Source organism: Podarcis bocagei (assembly GCF_964188305.1).
Source record: "Podarcis bocagei genome assembly, chromosome: 6".
Taxonomy (NCBI): Eukaryota; Metazoa; Chordata; class Lepidosauria; order Squamata; family Lacertidae; genus Podarcis; species Podarcis bocagei.
The window spans coordinates 84,252,371-84,272,590 of NC_138130.1; the positions used below are offsets into that span (position 1 = coordinate 84,252,371).

General features: G+C 45.1%; 1 protein-coding gene across 2 annotated transcripts in view; it reads left to right on the forward strand.

Annotated features, from left to right (window-relative positions):
* Positions 1–20,220, forward strand: part of LATS2 (large tumor suppressor kinase 2) — a 50,476-nt gene that overhangs the window by 20,515 nt on the left and 9,741 nt on the right. For both annotated transcript variants that reach the window (XM_081197893.1, XM_081197894.1), the window contains exons 3-4: positions 17,555–17,687; positions 18,432–19,975. In XM_081197893.1, coding sequence (XP_081054019.1) covers positions 17,555–17,687; positions 18,432–19,975 — 1,677 coding nt within the window. The remainder of the gene's footprint in view (positions 1–17,554; positions 17,688–18,431; positions 19,976–20,220) is intronic.

The following is a 20,220-nucleotide window of genomic DNA, read 5'->3' on the forward strand; positions in this document are numbered from 1 at the left end:
ATCATCCCTGAGCTCTGGCCTTGCTAGTTAGGGGTGATGGGAGTTGTAGTTCAACAACATCTGGGGACCCACAGGTTGAGTAAGGCTGCCCTAGGGCATGGGTCGGCAAACTAAAGCCCACAGGCCGGATCAGGCCCAATTGCCTTCTAGATCCGGCCTGGGAATCGCCACATGGATTGCCAACGTATGCATTCTTTCCCTCTCCCTCATAAAGGTAAAGGTACCCCTGCCCGAAGGCCAGTCGTGTCCGACTCTAGGGTTGCGTGCTCATCTCACTCTAGAGGCCGGGAGCCGGTGCCATCCGAGGACACTTCCAGGTCACGTGGCCAGCGTGATGAAGCTGCTCTGGCGAGCCTGCACCAGAGCAGCACACGGAAACGCCGTTTACCTTCCCGCTATAAAGCTGTCCCTATTTATCTACTTGCACTTAAGAGTGCTTTCGAACTGCTAGGTGGGCAGGAGCTGGGACCTAACGACGGGAGCTCACCCCGCCGCGGGGATTCGAACCGCCAACCATACGATCGGCAAGTCCTAGGCACTGCGGTTTTACCCACAGCGCCACCCGTGTCCCCATATGGCGGCGCTTTTCTCTTCAGGGACGCAGCAATCTTGTCCCACGCTGGGCATCGTCAATGGTAGGAGTCGGCTCGCCCGCCTTCCCGCCTCAGCAGGGTGGTGCTGTGAAGGGGGCATGTGACACCGGCTGCTGCTGTGTTTTCCTCCTGCTCCCTCTCCCTCAGTCCACCCTTCTCTGCACCGCTTCCTCGCGCACTTTCTTCGTCACTACCTGCCTCCTTCCCTCCCTCCTTCATTCCTCCCATGGCGTTCAGGCAGTTTGTTGCAGTCGCCGCAGCCACCACTTGTGGCTTGGTGGGCAGCTCTATCTTCTTCTCTGCGTGCCTCTCGGGAAGCAGCATCAGTAGGTGGTGGGTAAAAGCTCTGGCCATACCCCGATTCCCTTACCTCCATCCGTGGCTCCTCTGCCAGGGCTGCTGCTTCTGTCTTCACCGGCCAACGCAGCCCCCTACCTGGCTTGGCTGGCTGGAGAAGCCCAACTGCAGCTATTGGGACAACAACTGGGACAGGTAAAGCGAAGCATCTTCACGCCTCTTTGCGGGCGGGCGAAAATCGTTCATTTTTTCCCTTCAAAATATAGTCCGCCCCCCCCCAAGGTCTGAGGGACAGTGGACCGGCCCCCTGCTGAAAAGTTTGCTGGCCCCTGCCCTAGGGAGTCCTTTCCACTGTCGAACAGCTCTTACTGTCAGACCATAGAGGCTTCCAAGCATGCCTTCAAGGAAGATAGGACATAACAATACTTCTCATTTTCATTTATTTAATAGCAGCCCTAGAGACTTAAAGCAGTGTTCAACCAAATAATTACGCAAGTGGAAAGACATCCGTTTGACTCTTCTCTTCCTGCATATAGCTTGAGCCATCCCCAGATCTTCTCCAGAAGGCTGGGGAAGCTACTTGCATGGTGTGAGACACTATGGGTTCTTTGGGGGTTAAAGTATGACTAGGAAGGTCAGTAAAGAAGGTGCTATCTCCTGAGGGAGAAGGACTTGACTGCTAGTGTTTTATTCATATAACAGTGCTAGAACAGATTTTGGGGGACAGGTGGAAATGGAGAAGCCCCATTGCACAAAGGCAAGTCATTCCCTTCTCACAAGGAGTGATGTAGTGCTTTGTTGAACACCACCAAACATCCAGCACAAGAAATATCTAAGGTGGCTCGATTGGGCAAAAGGCTTGAGTTTAAGGATGTGACAAAGATTTTAATTAAAAAGTACAAAGTGCAATGGCATTCAAAAGCTGGAAAGTGCAGATGGCAGAGGAACATGCATGTTTTCATGGATAGCTTCCCTTCCTCCACACCATCTTTTCCTCCTCTTCCAACTTGTGCCAGTGAAATGCTTTCGCTGTCCATCTGTAAGGGGCGGGGGGGGGGAAGAGTTTCGAGCTAGCAAAAGAAGCAAAAAAAAAAAAAAGTTTAATTTTAATTTTTTTTATTTTAAGTGCAAGTTTTCTGATTTGAACTGACCATTTGGAATGGTGATTAAGAACCTCCTGTTCCCAGGTGGAGTATGTTTGGTGTGGAACACTGCTAATATATATTTGTGGCATTTTGACAATGAGAAAGCCATTGCTTGCGGTTTAGGTTTTTGCATCTTTTAACATTTCCGCTGGTAATGTGCAAGACCCTGTCCCTGTCTGTTCTGCACAAGGAGGCAAACGTATGCTTCAGCCTTTGAAATCATGAGCAAACAGTGTCCTTGGATGGTCAAAGGCGCAAAAAAAACACAACAGGAGACAAAGGTATACATAGGCACCGTGTTTTATATTTATGTGGTTGTATGCAATTAACCTTTACTCAGGAGTAGACCCATTGAGATTAATGGGCCTAAGTTAGTCGTGGCCATTAATTTCAGTTGGTCTACTCTGAGCAATGGTTAACAGAATTTCACCCATGGTCTTTGCAGCCAGGTAGTTTGGGCAGACTGCTGGGAGCACCCAGTGGGTGATCAAGAAGCCAGTTGTGGCTGGTGTTGTTTCTTTACAGCCATCGCTTTTTCAGTTGCAGATCCCTGCATTGTTAAGACCAATATTTTTTAAAGGAGATTCCTTGATCTTTTCCTGGCAGACAGGATATCAAAGGATTGCTCAGATTGTGTACTTACTTGAAGTCGCTTACGTGTTCAGACAGAAGAGGGGAAATGGAGAAGTTCTGTTCAAAAAGAGACATATCCCTGGCAGAACAAATCTGTGTCACAGTCACTTTTTAGCTGTAATTTATATGCATGTTTCATCAGGTGCATGTCTTAAATCACCACAGTAATTTTTAAACTTCACCATAAGGCAGGCAACTGTTCTACGTAGACCACAATGTTTTCTAGCATCACAACTACTGTACATGAGGCCCTTGAAAGCCTTTAAAATTTAATGCTCTTATACAAGGTGTGTGCTGTCAGGTGAAGCAGATGCTACATGGAAGCCTTTGATTCAGCCTCTCTGGCAGCTGCAGCCTCCTAATCACTCATGTTTTGACTGACACACATCTCATTTAAACATAGCATATATATTTTTCAAAATGCACTTTTTTTAAAGGAAAAAGTTTACATCCCTCTCCAACATTACAGCGCCCAAAGCAGTTTATATTTTAAAAATAATAATAGCCAATTATCTGCAAAGAAAATTTGAAAACGAAGGAACCACTCTGAGATCTTCAGATGAAGTGCGGTACACAGATTTAATAAATAAATAAAATAAAATAAACCTTCAGGTGCTTTAACCTGCTTTTCCATTTAAAAGAAAATGCCCAAATCCACAATCTGAGGCAAGCGTTGATGCCTCACCTTGCCTTTTATAGCACATCGGACTCCATGCCCAGAATGATTGGATCGTTTAATGGTGGTTTTCTGTTGCAAGGAAAAGATACAAACGTCAACATAAAACAATGTGATTTATCTGGTCATGGAATAACCTTGTAGCTATCATCAGGTTGTTGGATCTATGAGGAGAGTGAAGTATTCATGGGTTTGTGCTAGTTCTGCCTGTGAATAAAAAAGCATGAAATATCGAGTGGAAACCACCCCAGAGAGTGGTTCCTGCTTAAGGAATACAGTGACTTAGAGCTGTGTTTTTGCATCCGCCAACCACACCTAGGCCAGGACTGGATGCTGTCGTGCAGAGCAGTGTTTTCTCAGACTGGGGGCCGACACCAGTGGTTTTGGGTGCCTCAGTGCCTCCTCACCTGTCTGCCCTGCCATAGCCATTGGGCTGGACCAGTACCATCAACTTACTGAGTAAGCTGAGTAAACAGTGGCCGGGAGACAGAGAAGTTCATGAGAAGGAGGAGATGTTGGGGGAAAATGGCAAGTTAAAGCAGTAATTTTTATCGCCATTGTTATCTATTATCAATACATAAACTAGGAATAGAAAGGAAGGGATGGGGAGACGAAAGCTGCCGTGGAAGGAAGAAGAGGAGGTGAAAGGACCAGGGAGAGGAGGGATGAAAGAAACCATTATTTGTAGCATCTAGTTTGGTCGCAGAAGAACAAAGTAGATCAAGCTCGATAGTCATGCAATGTGAATGTATTCCCCCCCCCCCCTTTCGGAGATGGAGGACCTGCAGCTGTTCTCTTGAGGTGCTAGCCTTCTCGTGCAAACCTTATTCTTGGTCAGCTGTAGACACACAAGAACTTCAGTAATATTGCTGCAGCTGCTTTATGCGAAAACGCCTGACCTCTTGGACATTTTATTCTGCTGATGGTTTTGCCTCCAGCAGTCGCCCAGCTATTCAAAAATTGTACCCTACGGTTTCAGAAAGCAGAGCAAATTGACAGTGTCTTAATTAACAATCCTCCTTTGTAATGGACTTCTATCCTGATATAAGAGTCTGAATTCCAAGTGGAGCTTGCAGCTGTTCCGACTGTACGATGAGAACAAATTCAATAAAAGGATTAGCTCTTGTCACCCGTTTCTTTTGTGCTAGAATGTTCCCTCATATTTCTGCCATTTGCCGTGTCCTCCATATTGCATCTTGCCTTCTGCAGTCTAGGCAACTCACTGTAGCATCTCATGGTTGTTTCATCAGAGAGACTGAACAGGATCAAGTGTGATCTTTTGGAGGGCAGAGTCTGTTTCTGAAGTGGCTGCACAGTGGAGTTACTCAGTTCAAACAAGGCTCCCACAGGCACATTGGCAAAATATATAATAGTATGTCTTTGTCTTGCACCAGTGTTTCATGTTGTCTGTTGATTCCATTGCCATTTGGCTCTTGTTCTGGTTTCAAATTCCTTATCGCATTTGTAGCTCACCTTGCTCCAAAGAAGGATTTGAACCCACATCAAGTTCCATTCCTGAAAAAGCTACCTTTTTCCTTTTTGTGTTTCTTATATATTGTAATCACACTGGCTCTTGCACTTCATTTCTATTCAGCATTTGCTTTAGCTATGTGCTGCTGCTTTTCAGCATTTTGGGTTTTATCTCTTCTCTTTTTCTGCTCTCTTCTCTTTCTGTGTTATGCATTTGTGTTTTTATCTTGTATTTTTATGCTGTGAACTGCTCTGAGATCTTCGCAGATTTAATAAATTAAATTAAATAAACCTTCAGGTGCTTTAAACCTGCTTTTCCATTTAAAAGAAAATGCCCAAAGTGGCATACCAAAATTAAAAACACAACACAGCAAATTAATTGCACAAAATTGTGAGTGTTGACTGCAGTAACTGTGTTGGAAAAAATATTTTTGATTGTGAAGCAAGCCCAGGTGGAGGACATACAGATCCCTCCCCCAATTCAAAAAAGATAAACGAAATAAATTTGCAAAGCAGCTATAGTGAATGAGTCACTGCATACAAAAACTCTTGAGAAACAATGAGAAAGGCAGGAGAGAACAATTACCAATATTGGGGAGGGGCACCACTGTGAGAGAAATGTGGGAGGAGATCACCAAACTACACATGAAGGTTTTAAAAAAGCTGAATCTGTTGTTTTGAAGAAAGAGCAGCCAGTGGGGCTCAGGTTTCCTGCTGAAAACATTCACTCTGGCTGCTGTTTGCCGCTAAGGTTGCTGAGATTAGTGTGGATAGGTCCTTGAGCTATTTCCAATGCCTGATTGTGCAAAATGACCTGGAGCAAACATGAAACGTGTGTATCGGGAAACACACAAAGAAGAGCAGGTAGACTTGCCACTTGGGAATGTGGTCAGCATACCTACCGTATTTTTCGCTCTATAACACGCACCCGACCATAACACGCACATAGTTTTTAGAGGAGGAAAACAAGAAAAAAAATATTCTAAACGAAACAGTGGATGTATGATTTTTGTGGTTCATGCCGTGGCCACTGACATGTGATCTGACAGTGAGTTTGGAGTAGCCCAATGCAAAAATCCTGAGGATCCATGTGGTTTGTAACCACGTTTTAAGTGGGGAGGGAAGGAAAAGCACTCAAGGGACAAGGAGCACACGTGGGGTGTGTGGAGAAGGATGCTGCTAATAATGCAGAAGAGGGGTATAAGGGGAGAAGGCTCCTCTCCTCTCCCACTTTGCTCCTTTAAAGCAAGCAGGCTCTGCTCTTCTCCCTCCTCCCTGCTCATCCCCAGCTTAGCGAGTTGAAAAACTTTGCTGCTATTTAGCGAGCTGAGTGGGGAGGAGAGAGGGACAGAGAGCCTGCTTGCTTTAAAGGAGCCAACCGGACAGGAGCCGCTTACATGAGTGTAAGCGGCTCCTCTCCTCTCCCGCTTTGCTCCTTTAAAGAAGCAGGCTCTCTGTCCCTCTCTCCTCCCCACTCAGCGGCTCTTCTCCCGCTTTGCTGTTTCAAAGCGAGCCACGGAGGAGGGAAGGAAGGGGAACCATGGATCCTCTGCTCACGACTGCAGCAGATCCCCCCTGCCACCCGTAGGCATTCCCTCCATAACACACACAGACATTTTCCCTTACTTTCTAGGAGGAAAAAAGTGAGTGTAATGGTGCAAAAAATACGGTATTTGTTAGTTGTTTTTCAATGTGTTTTTCATAGAAACGTAGAGTTGGAAGGGACACCAAGGGTCTTCTAGTCCAACCCCCTGCAACGCAAGAATCTCCGCTAAAGCATCCATTACAGGTGGCCTTCCAACCTCTGTTTAAAAACCTCCAAGGAAGGAGAGTCCACTACCTCTCGTGGGAGTCTGTTCCGCTGTTGAACATTTCTTACTTGAAGAAAGTTTTTCTGAATGTTTAGTCGGAATCTCCTTTCTTGTAACTTGAAGCCATTGGTTCGAGTCCTGCCCTCCTTCATGTGACAGCCCTTAAGATATTTGAAGATGGCTATCATACCTTCTCTCAGTCTCCTCTTTTCCAGACTAAACATACCCAGCTCCTTCCACCGTTCTTCATAAGGCTTGGCTTCCAGACCCTTGATCATCATGGTTGCCCTTCTCTGCACTCATTCCAGCTTGTCAACATCCTCCTTAAATTGCAGCACCCAGAACTGGACGCAGTGTTCCAGCTGTGGTCTGACCAAGGCAGATTAGAGTGGTACTATTACTTCCCTTACTTCTGGACACTATACTTCCATTGATGCAGCCTAGAATAGAATTAGCTATTTTTGCTGCTGCATCACACTGTTGACTCCCATGAAGGGGTCCACCAAGACCCCTAGATCCTTTTCACATGTACTGCCAGTAAGCCATCCTATATTTGTGCATCTGATTCTTCCTGCCTAAGTGCAGAACCTTACATTTGTCCCTATTGTTTTGTTAGCTTGCACCCAGTTCTCCAACCTGTTACGGTCATTTTGAATTCTGATTCTGCCTTCTGCAGCATTTTACTTGTAGTAAGTGCAACTAGACTTGAGTAGCACATAAATATAAATTGAATGTTAAGTTTTATAGTAAGCTAATCACGCCATTCCTGAATATTATCATTTCGCTGGCATACTTCTTTTCTGGTTTACAAATTGCAAGGAGAAATGCATAATACTGGGGGAAATATGAAGGCAGCCACTTTTTGTTGTGCTTCAAACAAGGGTACCATATGGCTCATTGCAGAGGATTTGCTCAGGAGCCATTCATTCTTGGGCACAGATAATTTGCTGCTCAAGATCTGTTTTGAGTTCTTCTGTATTGCTTAGCCCAGGGGTCAGCAAACTTTTTCAGCAACGGGCCAGTCCACTGTCCCTCAGACCTTGTGGGAAACCAGACTATAATTTGAATAAAAAAGAACGAATTTCTATGCCTCACAAAAAACCCAGAGATGCTTTTTAAATAAAAGGACACATTCTACTTGTGTAAAAACACGCTGATTCCTAGACCATCCGTGGGCCGGATTTAGAAGGCGATTGGGCCTGATCAGGCCCACGGGCCTTAGTTTGCCTACCCGTGGCTTAGCCTAAGGAATTATGGGTGAAGATTTGGTAGCAGTAATGGACTGTCTTACTGACCCTGGCTCATATGAATTGCACTGTGACTCCACAACTCCTAGTTTGTGCAACAGACTCCTAAGGATGTCTCCACAGAGATTTTCTTCCATGTCTGCAGCCTATTTCCTTGGCTACATGCTCCTGCCTGGATTCCGCTAATCGTCTTAGTCCTGTGTGCACTCTTCTCATTATCTCCCCGCTCCAGTCTCCTGCTCCTGGCTGGATATATCCTTTACATCACCTCCCACACTTTGCTGTTCCATCCACCATCTGCTGCCTTCGTTTGCCCATGTACAGTTTCCGGAATTCATTTGTTGGCTGCAAACCTTTCATTCCCCTAGTCAATTTTGCTTTCATTCTTTAGCGAGAGAAGACTTGTTGACGACAACAGCTATGAAACATCCTTGGTCCCCTGGTCCTCTCGCTCCTGCTGAGAGTACATTTAAGAGATGATGTGGTTCAGGCGTGAGTAACCTTTGGCTCTGTGGCTGTTGCTGAACTGTAACTCCTATCAGCCCTAGCAAGCATGGCCAATGACCAAGGATGATGGGACTTATAGCTCAGCAACATCTGGAGGGACAAAAGCTGGCCACACCTGGTGTAGGGTAATGATTAAGGGTGTGAGCTGTGAGCAGCCTAAGCCACAAACTCACTAGGGATCTGGAGGCAAGAAATTGGAAGCACTCGCACATAATCCTAACCCATGATTTAGGACTATGTATGTGAAGCTGAGACTCCAATACTTTGGCCACCTCATGAGAAGAGAAGACTCCCTGGAAAAGACCCTGATGTTGGGAAAGATGGAGGGCAGAAGGAGAAGGGGACGACAGAGGACGAGATGGTTGGATAGTGTTCTCGAAGCTACCAGCATGAGTTTGACCAAACTGCGGGAGGCAGTGGAAGACAGAAGTGCCTGGCGTGCTCTGGTCCATGGGGTCACGAAGAGTTGGACACGACTAAACGACTAAAGAACAACAACAAAAGGTGACCCTCTGTTAGTCCAAGCAACACATTAGGCTTGTATGGTCTCCCATCCCCTCTCATTTTCTTTCATGGCCAGTCAGAGGACTTCTGCTGAATTTGGTGTTGCTTTTGAAGAAGTCTCAGCTTATACCTACTTGCATGCCAACTGGGCAACTGTGGTTTACAATAAACAATGACTAATTGCTAAACAAGCCAACTTAAAACCATGGGTTATGAAACTAGCATTGTTAACTGCAACCCCCAGTTGTGCTAAACTGTGAGCCGCTTGGAAGGTGGAAGTAAATTCAACATAAGTCCTGCCCGCATGGGGAAAAGGAAGGGGGGGAATGTGTGAACTCTGTTTTTCACTGTGACTTGTGGAGTCTTGTTCTCATAGGTTGCTGAACCATAGTTTAACATTCATTGGAAATTGGGCCGGTCTTACTTGTTTTTCTCTGCAATGTGGCGATAATAATGGGGACCACGATTAGTATAAATATTACTGAGATAATGTATGTAGAACATTCTGATGTGCTTATTATTACTAAATATACATGTGTAAATATATGTATTAGTAAATTCTACTACAGAATATTATTTGAACAATGAAAGGAACAGTTTCTCCTGGCTTTTTAAAAATATGGGAATAGTTAGGGTGACATTCAGGTGCCTTTTCAGTATTACTTATTTATATATTCCCCTCCCCCCAAAATGCTCCCCCCTTTTTATCCTCTCAACAATTATGTGAGGTAGGATAGACTACTATAGAAAATTATAAATGATTATGACTATGTGGGGGGTTTTGTATTTGTTTTTATTATTGTTGTTTGTATTTTTGTGTTTTCTATATTGTAAAGCACTCTGTGATCTTTGGGTGAAGGGCATAATAATAATAATAATAGGACTATGACTGGGCCAAGGTCACCCCAGTGTGCTTCATCGCTGAGCAGTGATTTGAACCCTGATCTCCCATGTCGTAGACTAACCACTACACCACACTGCCACTGTAGTACAAAATTATTTTCTAAAATCCAGAACTCCAAATGATTGTATTTGTTACTTGCCCCATTGCAGTTCTGTCTTTAAAGCTAGCGCACATTAATTACGTGATCTGGGTAAGCAGCTCACAGTGATAGGAATATCTTAAGCAGAACATGGATCAATTATAATGCATACAGGTCAGCTATCCTGAAGGGTATACAGCCCTGTTTAAAATATTCCTAGAGGAAATAATAAAGATAGAAATTTCCTATTTGAGGTACTTATTATTGCTTTGCCCAAAGGTGCTAATATTCACAATGGTGAGATGAACTGGAAGACTTCGCTGCTTTGTAACTTGAAATCGTTTGAAGGTACCACGTGCATTTCCATTCCTTTTCTGAAGCAAAGCCCAATTGGGGCTTGGCCCAGACACGGATGGGAAACTTGTCTCAGAACCCCCATAAATTTCTCTGGCCTCCTTGGAAAGGTGGTTGGATGCAAGCATATATAAATGAGTAGAACACTGTTCCTTTCTGTGCGTAAAATGTAGCTGCATTATTAATATAAAGTATATCACAAGTGTGGGGAGTTATTTGCCATACTAAATTTGTATAAGGGCTGCAGCTGACGCCAGAAGGCAGGCCTGCAATTCTTAAACGTGCTTGTTTTTCTGAGGGCAGTTAGTCCAGTGACTTGTAACTTTTGATCTGTACTCACAGCTGAGGGATTTCTTTACACCCAGCTTGACAGAATTATTCTCCTTGAATCCTGGGAGGATTTGTAAACAGCACAGGGTTTTTTTTGTTTTGTTTTACTTTTTTCTGCACATACCCTAGATTTTTCTTGGAAGCAACAGGAAGGGAATGACTAGAACCTAGTCACTTCTAAATTAGTGCCTGCGGTACTGAAATAGTTGGCATATTGGGTGGTACTTTTTATAAATGTAATGTCAGCCAAATGAATGTTTGGCTAACGCGTGCGTGTGGTAAAATTAGCAAAATGCATCACTGATGCTAATGAAGGGAATAACCTCATTGCTGCAGTTCATTGAAAGTGCCATCCGGACAGATTACTTGCCCTGAACATTGAGGTCAAGGAGTTGCTATTGAAAGCGTGTGAGACTGTGTGTGTGTGTGTGTGAGAGAGAGAGAGAGAGACACAGACAGACAGACAGACAGACAGACAGACAGACGGACAGACGGGTCTGGCAGGGCCTCTCCATCAGCTCTACTTGAAAGGCCAGCAACATTTCCTTAAAATGTTTTAATTCCAGCTGATCATTATAAGGATTCTGTAATGGTTCCTTTTTCTTTCTCCTCCCTCCTAATCCCATTTCCTTTTGTGCTGTATCCTTAAACCTTAGTATATGACTGCCTCATCACTGACATTTGTAAGCTACTCTGAGAATCTTTTTTTCATTGAAGAGAGGAATAACAATGCTTGTAATTAATAAATGGCTTCTATTTGTGATACAGTACTATTACAGTCTTAACAGCTGAGCACATGAAGAATGTCTCTAGATGTGAACAAGCAGGACATCAATAAGACCTATAAAAATGACTGCTTTTAATAGTATATCATTATATCTGAGACTTCAAAAAAAAGAAAGTGTATCAGAAATTGCTGTTTTATTTCAAAAGCTCTCACACACAAAATACCTTAGAATCATAGAATCATAGAATCATAGAGTTGGAAGAGACCACAAGGGCCATCGAGTCCAACCCCCTGCCAAGCAGGAAACGCCATCAGAGCACTCCTGACATATGGTTGTCAAGCCTCTGCTTAAAGACCTCCAAAGTAGGAGACTCCACCACACTCCTTGGCAGCAAATTCCACTGTCGAACAGCTCTTACTGTCAGGAAGTTCTTCCTAATGTTTAGGTGGAATCTTCTTTCTTGTAGTTTGGATCCATTGCTCCGTGTACGCTTGTCTGGAGCAGCAGAAAACAACCTTTCTCCCTCCTCTATGTGACATCCTTTTATATATTTGAACATGGCTATCATATCACCCCTTAACCTCCTCTTCTCCAGGCTAAACATGCCCAGCTCCCTTAGCCGTTCCTCATAAGGCATTGTTTCCAGGCCTTTGACCATTTTGGTTGCCCTCCTCTGGACACGTTCCAGTTTGTCAGTGTCCTTCTTGAATTGTGGTGCCCAGAACTGGACACAGTACTCCAGGTGAGGTCTGACCAGAGCAGAATACAGTGGCACTATTACTTCCCTTGATCTAGATGCTATGCTCCTATTGATGCAGCCCAGAATTGCATTGGCTTTTTTAGCTGCCGCGTCACACTGTTGGCTCATGTCAAGTTTGTGGTCAACCAAGACTCCTAGATCCTTTTCACATGTACTGCTCTCAAGCCAGGTGTCACCCATCTTGTATTTGTGCCTCTCATTTTTTTTGCCCAAGTGCAATACTTTACATTTCTCCCTGTTAAAATTCATCTTGTTTGCTTTTGCCCAGTTCTCTAATCTGTCAAGGTCATTTTGAAGTGTGATCCTGTCCTCTGGGGTGTTAGCCACCCCTCCCAGTTTGGTGTCATCTGCAAATTTGATCAGGATGCCCTTGAGTCCATCATCCAAGTCGTTGATAAAGATGTTGAATAAGACCGGGCCCAAGACAGAACCCTGTGGCACCCCACTAGTCACTCTTCTCCAGGATGAAGAGGAACCATTGATGAGCACCCTTTGGGTTCGGTCAGTCAGCCAGTTACAAATCCACTGAGTGGTAGCATAGTCAAGACCGCATTTTACCAGCTTCTTTACAAGAATATCATGGGGCACCTTGTCAAATGCCTTGCTGAAATCAAGGTAGGCTACATCCACTGCGTTCCCTTCATCTACCAGGCTTGTAATTCTGTCAAAAAACGAGATCAGGTTAGTCTGACATGACTTATTTTTCAGAAATCCATGCTGACTGTTGGTGATCACAGCATTCCTTTCTAGGTGCTCACAGACTGTTTGCTTAATGATCTGCTCCAGAATCTTCCCTGGTATTGATGTCAGACTGACTGGGCGGTAATTATTTGGGTCCTCTCTTTTCCCCTTTTTGAAAATAGGGACAACATTTGCCCTCCTCCAGTCTGCTGGGACTTCGCCTGTTCTCCAGGAATTCTCAAAGATGACTGCCAGTGGTTCTGAGATCACATCTGCCAGTTCTTTTAATACTCTTGGATGCAGTTCATCTGGCCCTGGAGACTTGAATACATCTAAACTAGCCAAGTATTCTTGTACTATCTCCTTAGTTATTCTGGGCTGTGTTTCCTTTGCTGGATCATTTGCTCCAAATTCTTCAGGTCGGGCATTGTTTTCTTTATCGGAGAAGACTGAGGCAAAGAAGGCATTGAGGAGTTCAGCCCTTTCTGTGTCCCCTGTTTGCATTTCACCATCTTCTCCTCTGAGTGACCCCACTGTTTCTTTGTTCTTCCTTTTGCTACGAACATACCCATAAAAGCCTTTTTTGTTGCTTTTAACCTCTCTAGCAAGCCTGAGTTCATTCTGTGCTTTAGCTTTTCTGACTTTGTGTCTACACGTGCTGGCTATTTGTTTGAATTCCTCTTTGGTGGTTTCCCCCCTTTTCCATTTTTTGTACACATCCTTTTTTAATCTTAACTCAGTTAAAAGTTCTTTAGATAGCCACCCTGGCTTCTTTAGGCACCTTCCATGTTTCCGTCTCATTGGTATTGCCTGGCGTTGTGCTTTTACTATCTCCCTCTTAACAAACTCCCAGCCATCATGAACTCCCTTTCCTTTTAGTATTACTGTCCATGGGATCTCACCCAGCACTTCCCTAAGTTTTCTGAAGTCGGCTTTCTTAAAGTCAAGAAATTGAGTCCTAGTATGCTTGGCTGCTCCTTTCCGCTGTATAGTAAACTTCAGAAGAGCATGATCACTCGCGCCTAATGATCCTTCCACTTCTACCCCACTAACCAGGTCATCAACATTGGTTAGGACCAGATCTAAAATGGCTGTTCCTCTTGTTGCTTCTCCCACTTTCTGGACAATGAAGTTGTCTGCAAGGCCAGTGAGGAATCTGTTTGACCTTATGCTCTTGGCTGAGTTTGACCTCCAACAAATATCCGGGTAATTGAAGTCCCCCATTACTACTATCTCCCTTCCTTTTGCATGCTTGGCCATCTGTTCCAGGAAGGCATCATCTATGTCCTCCGTTTGGCTTGGGGATCTATAGTAAACTCCCACAATGAGGTCTCTGTTACTCTTCTCTCCCTTAATTTTGACCCAAATGCTCTCACTTTGGCTTGGAGGTTCTAAATCTTGGATTTCTTCACAGGTATACACATCCCTGACATATAACGCCACTCCTCCTCCTTTCTTGTCTGGTCTGTTTCTCTGAAATAGATTGTATCCCCCCATTATTACATTCCAATCGTGGGACTTATCCCACCAGGTTTCAGTGATGCCTATTATGTCATATTTAGTTTGCTGTACCAAGAGCTCAAGCTCATCTTGTTTATTTCCCATGCTTTGTGCATTAGTGTACAGACATTGAAGTCCATTAATCATTCCCCCGTGTCTCTTATTTAAGGATTTTTTCCTCCCACCACTAGGTCTGCGTGCTGTTTGCTCCATTTGGTCTATGACATTTGGATGATCATCTTCATCAATTGATAGACTCCTACCTTCAGGAGCACTGTCTCCCTCCCCCACATTAGTCAGTTTATGTGCTCCTTGCTTGAGCTTCATTTTATGCATATCTTACTTAACTGGAAAAACTAAATCTGGCATTGTTGTCTTATATCCACTTATAGGACTTATCAACAAAACTGGCTTTTCAACTTGCGTGTAGTGAAATAGTCGTATGAAAATGTCTCCCCCTTCCCTCCCCCACTCTGGGAAATTTGCAAATTTGCTGTGATGCCTACCAAGTTTTCTTTTTAAAAAATTGTTTTGGCCTGTGGTTACAAGATCATTCACACTAAAACATTTAAGCCACCTCTCTGTAACTAGCACGATTTTTATCGCCATGTTTCTCTATTGTGGCAAATATATTCAGTTGTGTGCAAGTGGAAACATTTAGTGTTTTCTAAAGGGCTTCTAACTTGATGCAACTAGATTCCTTTGACTCATAACTCCCTTACAGAATAAGCACTAACTTTGGACCAGTTCAGAGCAAATAGCATGTTTTGTGCTAGTTCAGCTTTATTGCTGTGTCTGAATTCACCTTGTGTTTACACTAGAGCCATGAAGTTCAGAGTACGAAAGAAGGCTCTCCATAATGGAGTGGAGGTTATTTTTAGGGTGGGGGAGTCATGTTTTGTGTGTACGGCGAGTTGGTTAGCCAGGAAGCAAACTGCTGACACATATTCCCTCCATCCCAAGCTGCCACAGTCCAAACAGAAGAACCCAACTGGCATCAAAGACGGCTGTTGGATTATGTAATGTTTGCTTTCCCATATGGAATGATCAAACATGTTTTTGAGGTGTATGTACTGCTTAGAACACTATGATAGAAAGGGAGAATAGGAATTAAATGAATAAAAACGTTGAGGGCAGAGGGGCACATTTGCAGTTTCTCATTTGCCTTCGTTTTGCAGCTCGACATAGTGAAGCAGATTCAGCCACAAGGCAGAGGTTGGGAGAGGGGAAAATTGGGGCATATGTAAGCCCAGACCTCCTGACTGCTGAATATACCTTCAACACTGTCCATTCAATGTGCATCTTCAAAACATGAGGGGATTACCAAAGTCTAGGCTTAATTTATACTAGGCTTGCCACAAGGAATACTGGAAAGAACGGTTTCTTTGGCTGTGTTGGGACCAAGTCAGTAATATAAAAAAAATTATACTTTTGTTTAAACAGTTTTACAGGCTCACGAGAACTTTCTAAGTGATTTCCATCCAGGGAACTACAGGATGAAGTTTTGTTTGTTTATTTTGATTTATTTATAAGAGTATGAACCACCAACTCATTTTTAAAAATGGCAGTGTACGTAAAGGAAACCATAATTTCAGAGTGGTGGGAAACATTTCACACTAGTAGAACATCCAAGAACATAGGAAGAGCCTGATGGATCAGATCAATGGCCTGTTTTCATGGTGGACAACCGGATGCCTCTGGGAAACCAGGGAGCAGGACATGGGGACAATAGCACTCTCCCCTCCTGTGGTCTTCAGCAACTGGTGTTCAGCAGCATTGCTGGCCTCCAACTGTGGTGGCAGAGCATAGCTTTCACGGCTAGCAGCCATTGTTAGTCCTGTCCTCCATGAATTTGTCTAAGCCTGTTTCCAAGTTGGTCACTGCCTCCTGGGGAGAAGCGAGCTCCATAGTTTGATCATGCACTGCATGAAGCAGTGCTTTCTTTTATCGGTCCTAAATCTCCCAACATTCAGCTTCAATTGGATTTCCGCAAGTGCTAGAGTTAGGAAAGAGGGAGAACTTTTGTCTGTCCACTTGCTCCATGCTGTGGATGCCATGTGCTGATTGTTTCTAAAGCACCAAAACATAGTTTTATTATTTCTAAGGTGCCTGATATTTCTAATCCAGAACCGTAGAGTCGGAAGGGACCCCGGGGTTCATCTAATCCAACCCCCTGATAGCAAAAACTTCATTGCTTAGGGGCCAAATACTCAGTCCAGTTTTGGTTAACACACTTCAACCCTTTAGGTTACCGTATTTTTTGCCCTATAGGACGCACTTTCCCCCCTCCAAAAATGAAGGGGAAATGTGTGTGCGTCCTATGGGGTGAATGCAGGGTTTCGCTGAAGCCTGGAGAGCGAGAGGCGTCTGTACGCACTGACCCCTCTCACTCTCCAGGCTTCAGGAAGCTATCCGCAAGCCTTGCGAGCCCAGCAGGAGTGCCCCCCGGGCTTGCAAGGCTTGCGGGCAGCAGCCTGCAGCCCGAAGCACGGGGTGCGTTCCGGAGCGCACCCGTGCTTCGGGCAGGTGTCTGCAAGCCTTGCAAGCCCGGTGGGAATTCCTGCCGGGCTCGCAAGGCTTGCGGGCAGCAGGACCCATTCTGGGGGCTGGGGTCAGGGGAAACTCGGGCTTCCCCCACCCTCAGCCCCGCAAGCTCCGGGAGCGATGGCGAGGTTGCGCGCAACCTCGCCTTCGCTCCCGGACCCCCAGCCCCGAGGCTAAAAATGAAGCCATGACAGCGAGCAGGATCCATCCCGCTCGCTGTCATGGCTTCTTTGCTCTTTGGGGCTCGGGGGGGAAAATATTTTTCCCCTTTATTCCCCCCCCCAAAAAAAATAAGTGCACCCTATGGGGGCAAAAAATACGGTAATTGCGGAGTATGCAGCAGGATTTAAAAAAATGTTATTTTTCATGCAAGTACTTATAGAAAGGTGACGCCCTCTTAGAAAAAGTCACCCTGCAGTGTCTGTTGCAACATGTTAATGCTTCTGAAACTGGGGGAAGCCCACAGCTTAGCAGTAGAGCATCACATTTGCCAGCAGAAGGTCTAAGGTTTGGTCCCTGGTGTCTCTAGACCTATGAAAAACTCCTGCCTGAAACCCTGGAGACAATACTAAATACTAAATGGACCACCATTCTGACTCAGTATAAGGCAGCTTCCTATGTTCCTAAAGTAGGGTTTGTTTTTTCTTCAAAGCCATAGTTCTGTAGTTACATCAATGATTTAATCAGTAAATGGACTGAAATTCATATGGCTGTTTAGGTTCAACAGTGTTATGCCATCAGATTGTTGACTTGGGCCTTCATTTGTGTTTCTGTATATCTGTTTTGTCTAGGAGATGGCTGTGAGAGCCCTGAAACAAACTGGCAGTAGAAGCATTGAAGCAGCTTTGGAATACATTAGCAAGATGGGATACTTGGATCCCAGAAATGAACAAATAGTCCGGGTAATTAAACAGACATCTTCGGGTAAGTGTGGGTGCTCTCTCCATTTCATTCCTAAGCTTTCACCTGGTTTGATGCTGTGTGGAATAAATATGAAAGCAACTTGGTAGCTGTCTTGACCCTGTTAAGTGTGGTTTCTCAAGGGATAAAAGATCATTGACCTGTGGACTGTGTGGCAATATAGACTTCAAGTTTCATTCCCAATCTGCTAAAGTTTGATGCAACCAGATAGAAGCCTTGCAACAATTTCATTGCATTTTGCTGTTGAAGGGTTTGAAATGGGAGTTTGCAAGGAAATATTGAATCTGAGAATTTTGCCTTGTTGTCAATACAAAAAGAAAAGAAATTGTATTTTACCATAAGTGTGGATGCACTCATATCCTCATCCTGAAGAATCATGTAGCATTTCACTCTTACTCCTCCTTCCATTTCCTTATTTCTGGTTCAGTGCAAATGCAAAGGTAAACTTAGCCAAGAAACACACTTGAATTTACTAGGAAGAACAGTTTGCCCTTTTAGTTTCAAAACTGCTTCATCATTTGCATTGCAGTGTTATACGGAGTCAAGTTTAAGTGTTGTTTTAACCAGTGACAGTGGGGGGTGGTGGTTTGTCCTTGTTCACAGATCTGAAACCTTTTTGTGAGAAGTAGTCTTAGAAATTCTATGAAATGATGAATTAAGTGTTATGTGTGTACGCAGGAATAAGTCAATTCACCTGAATGGTTTCCTAACACTACCCAACCCATTATCTTTCTCTCCCCACTATAGGAAAGGGTATCATGCCAAACAACATAAGCCGCAGGCCAAGTTTTGAAGGGTCCAGCGAATCTTTCCCACCCTACCACCAGGTTAGCAACCCGGGCTATGAAGGTGCAGGCTTTGGGGCAGAAGCTGCTAACATGCTGGGTGATGTTCCCAGGCCATACATGGACTACTTGCTCTCTGCTTCTCAGTCTGCAACCATGAACTCTCCAGTACAAAGGCCTGCCAGCTTAGGCTCCCACAACCCGCCTGTCAGTCACCAGCAGAAAGCCTACCCTGCAAACATGGATGCCCCAGTGATCAACTACCCGGTGGCTGGCCACAGCAGCCAAGCCTTGCAGCTTGGCTCAAACAGCCCTCATTACGGCAGGCAGCCCGTGATGGTGCAAGGGGAGGCGCAGGCTCTTGGCTATGGGATTCAGAGGAGCCATTCTTTCCAGAACAAGTTGCAGCAGGAGGGAGGCTATCCAAGCCTTCCGAACAAAGGAACGGTTGTTCAGAATAACTCCGGCCACGGGTTCCAGCAAGCGCCAGGCGGTCTGTATATGCCGCACTCCCATCACAAGCAACCCATCCCCTCCTCCCACCCGATGCACGTGATCGCCAGAGGAGGCCCAGCGTATACGAACGAATTTTCAGACAGCCCACCGCAGGGCCTGTTGACGCCATCCAGAAACAGTCTGAACATGGACCTGTATGATATGAACAACCCTCAAGTTCAGCAGTGGCAGACAACCTCTTCGTCGTCCTCGTCGTCCTCATCCCGCCGCGACTCGTTGCAGAACCCAGCCCTGGAAGCATCGGTCCGGCAGCACGTGCCCTTCAGGCCTGAGGGCTGCGTCCCAAGCAGAACCAATTCTTTCAACAGCCACCAGCAACAGATGCCGATATCCATGAGGCAGACTTCTCCAGGCAAAGCTGAGGCCTCCATTACTTCTCCAAACACCATCACGGCCGTCACATCTGCTCATATTCTACAGCCAGTGAAGAGCACAAGGGTGATGAGGCCTGAGCCTCAGACTGCAGTAGGCCCCGCTCATCCTGGCTGGCTGGCTGCGCAGTCTTCGGCTGTGGATGGCTTAGGAATGGCCGAACAGCACCCCCTTCCTGTTGGAGGAGCTAATGCCTACCAGCTAGATGTGGACTATAGCAATCAGGAGCTGAGGTGCCCTCCGCCTCCTTATCCGAAGCATTTGCTGCTGCCCAGTAGTTCCGAGCAGTTTGATATGAGCTGCTTACGTACAGGGATCGAGCAGACCCTTCGGGGAGTCCCCAGCTCATCAGGAAACAAAGCTGAGGAAAACGGGGAAAGGAACGACAAAATCAAGTCGGCCAAAGCGGAAAAGCCAGGCAAGGACAAGAAACAGATCCAGACGTCCCCAGTGCCGGTGCGGAAGAACGGCAGAGACGAAGAGAAAAGAGAGTCCCGTATTAAAAGCTACTCGCCGTTTGCCTTTAAATTCTACATGGAGCAGCATGTGGAGAACGTCATAAAGACCTACCAGCAGAAAATTAATCGCCGGCTGCAGCTGGAGCAAGAAATGGCCAAGGTAATTTGTGTCTTTGTGCTTTTGTTTTTCTTGAAAGGTAATAAGACGGGGATAATGTAACAGACCTCTGTATTCAACACAGCATAGATATGAAAGTCTGTCACACTTCCTGATAAATCACAATTTCATCCAACCCCCTACAGAGATATTTTCTGACATTTGGGACCATTGATTTAGTGCTGGGTGTCATTTGTGCTTCTTCCTCACCCAGTTTTTCCCCCCAATACAGAGGAAGGAGCAGAAAG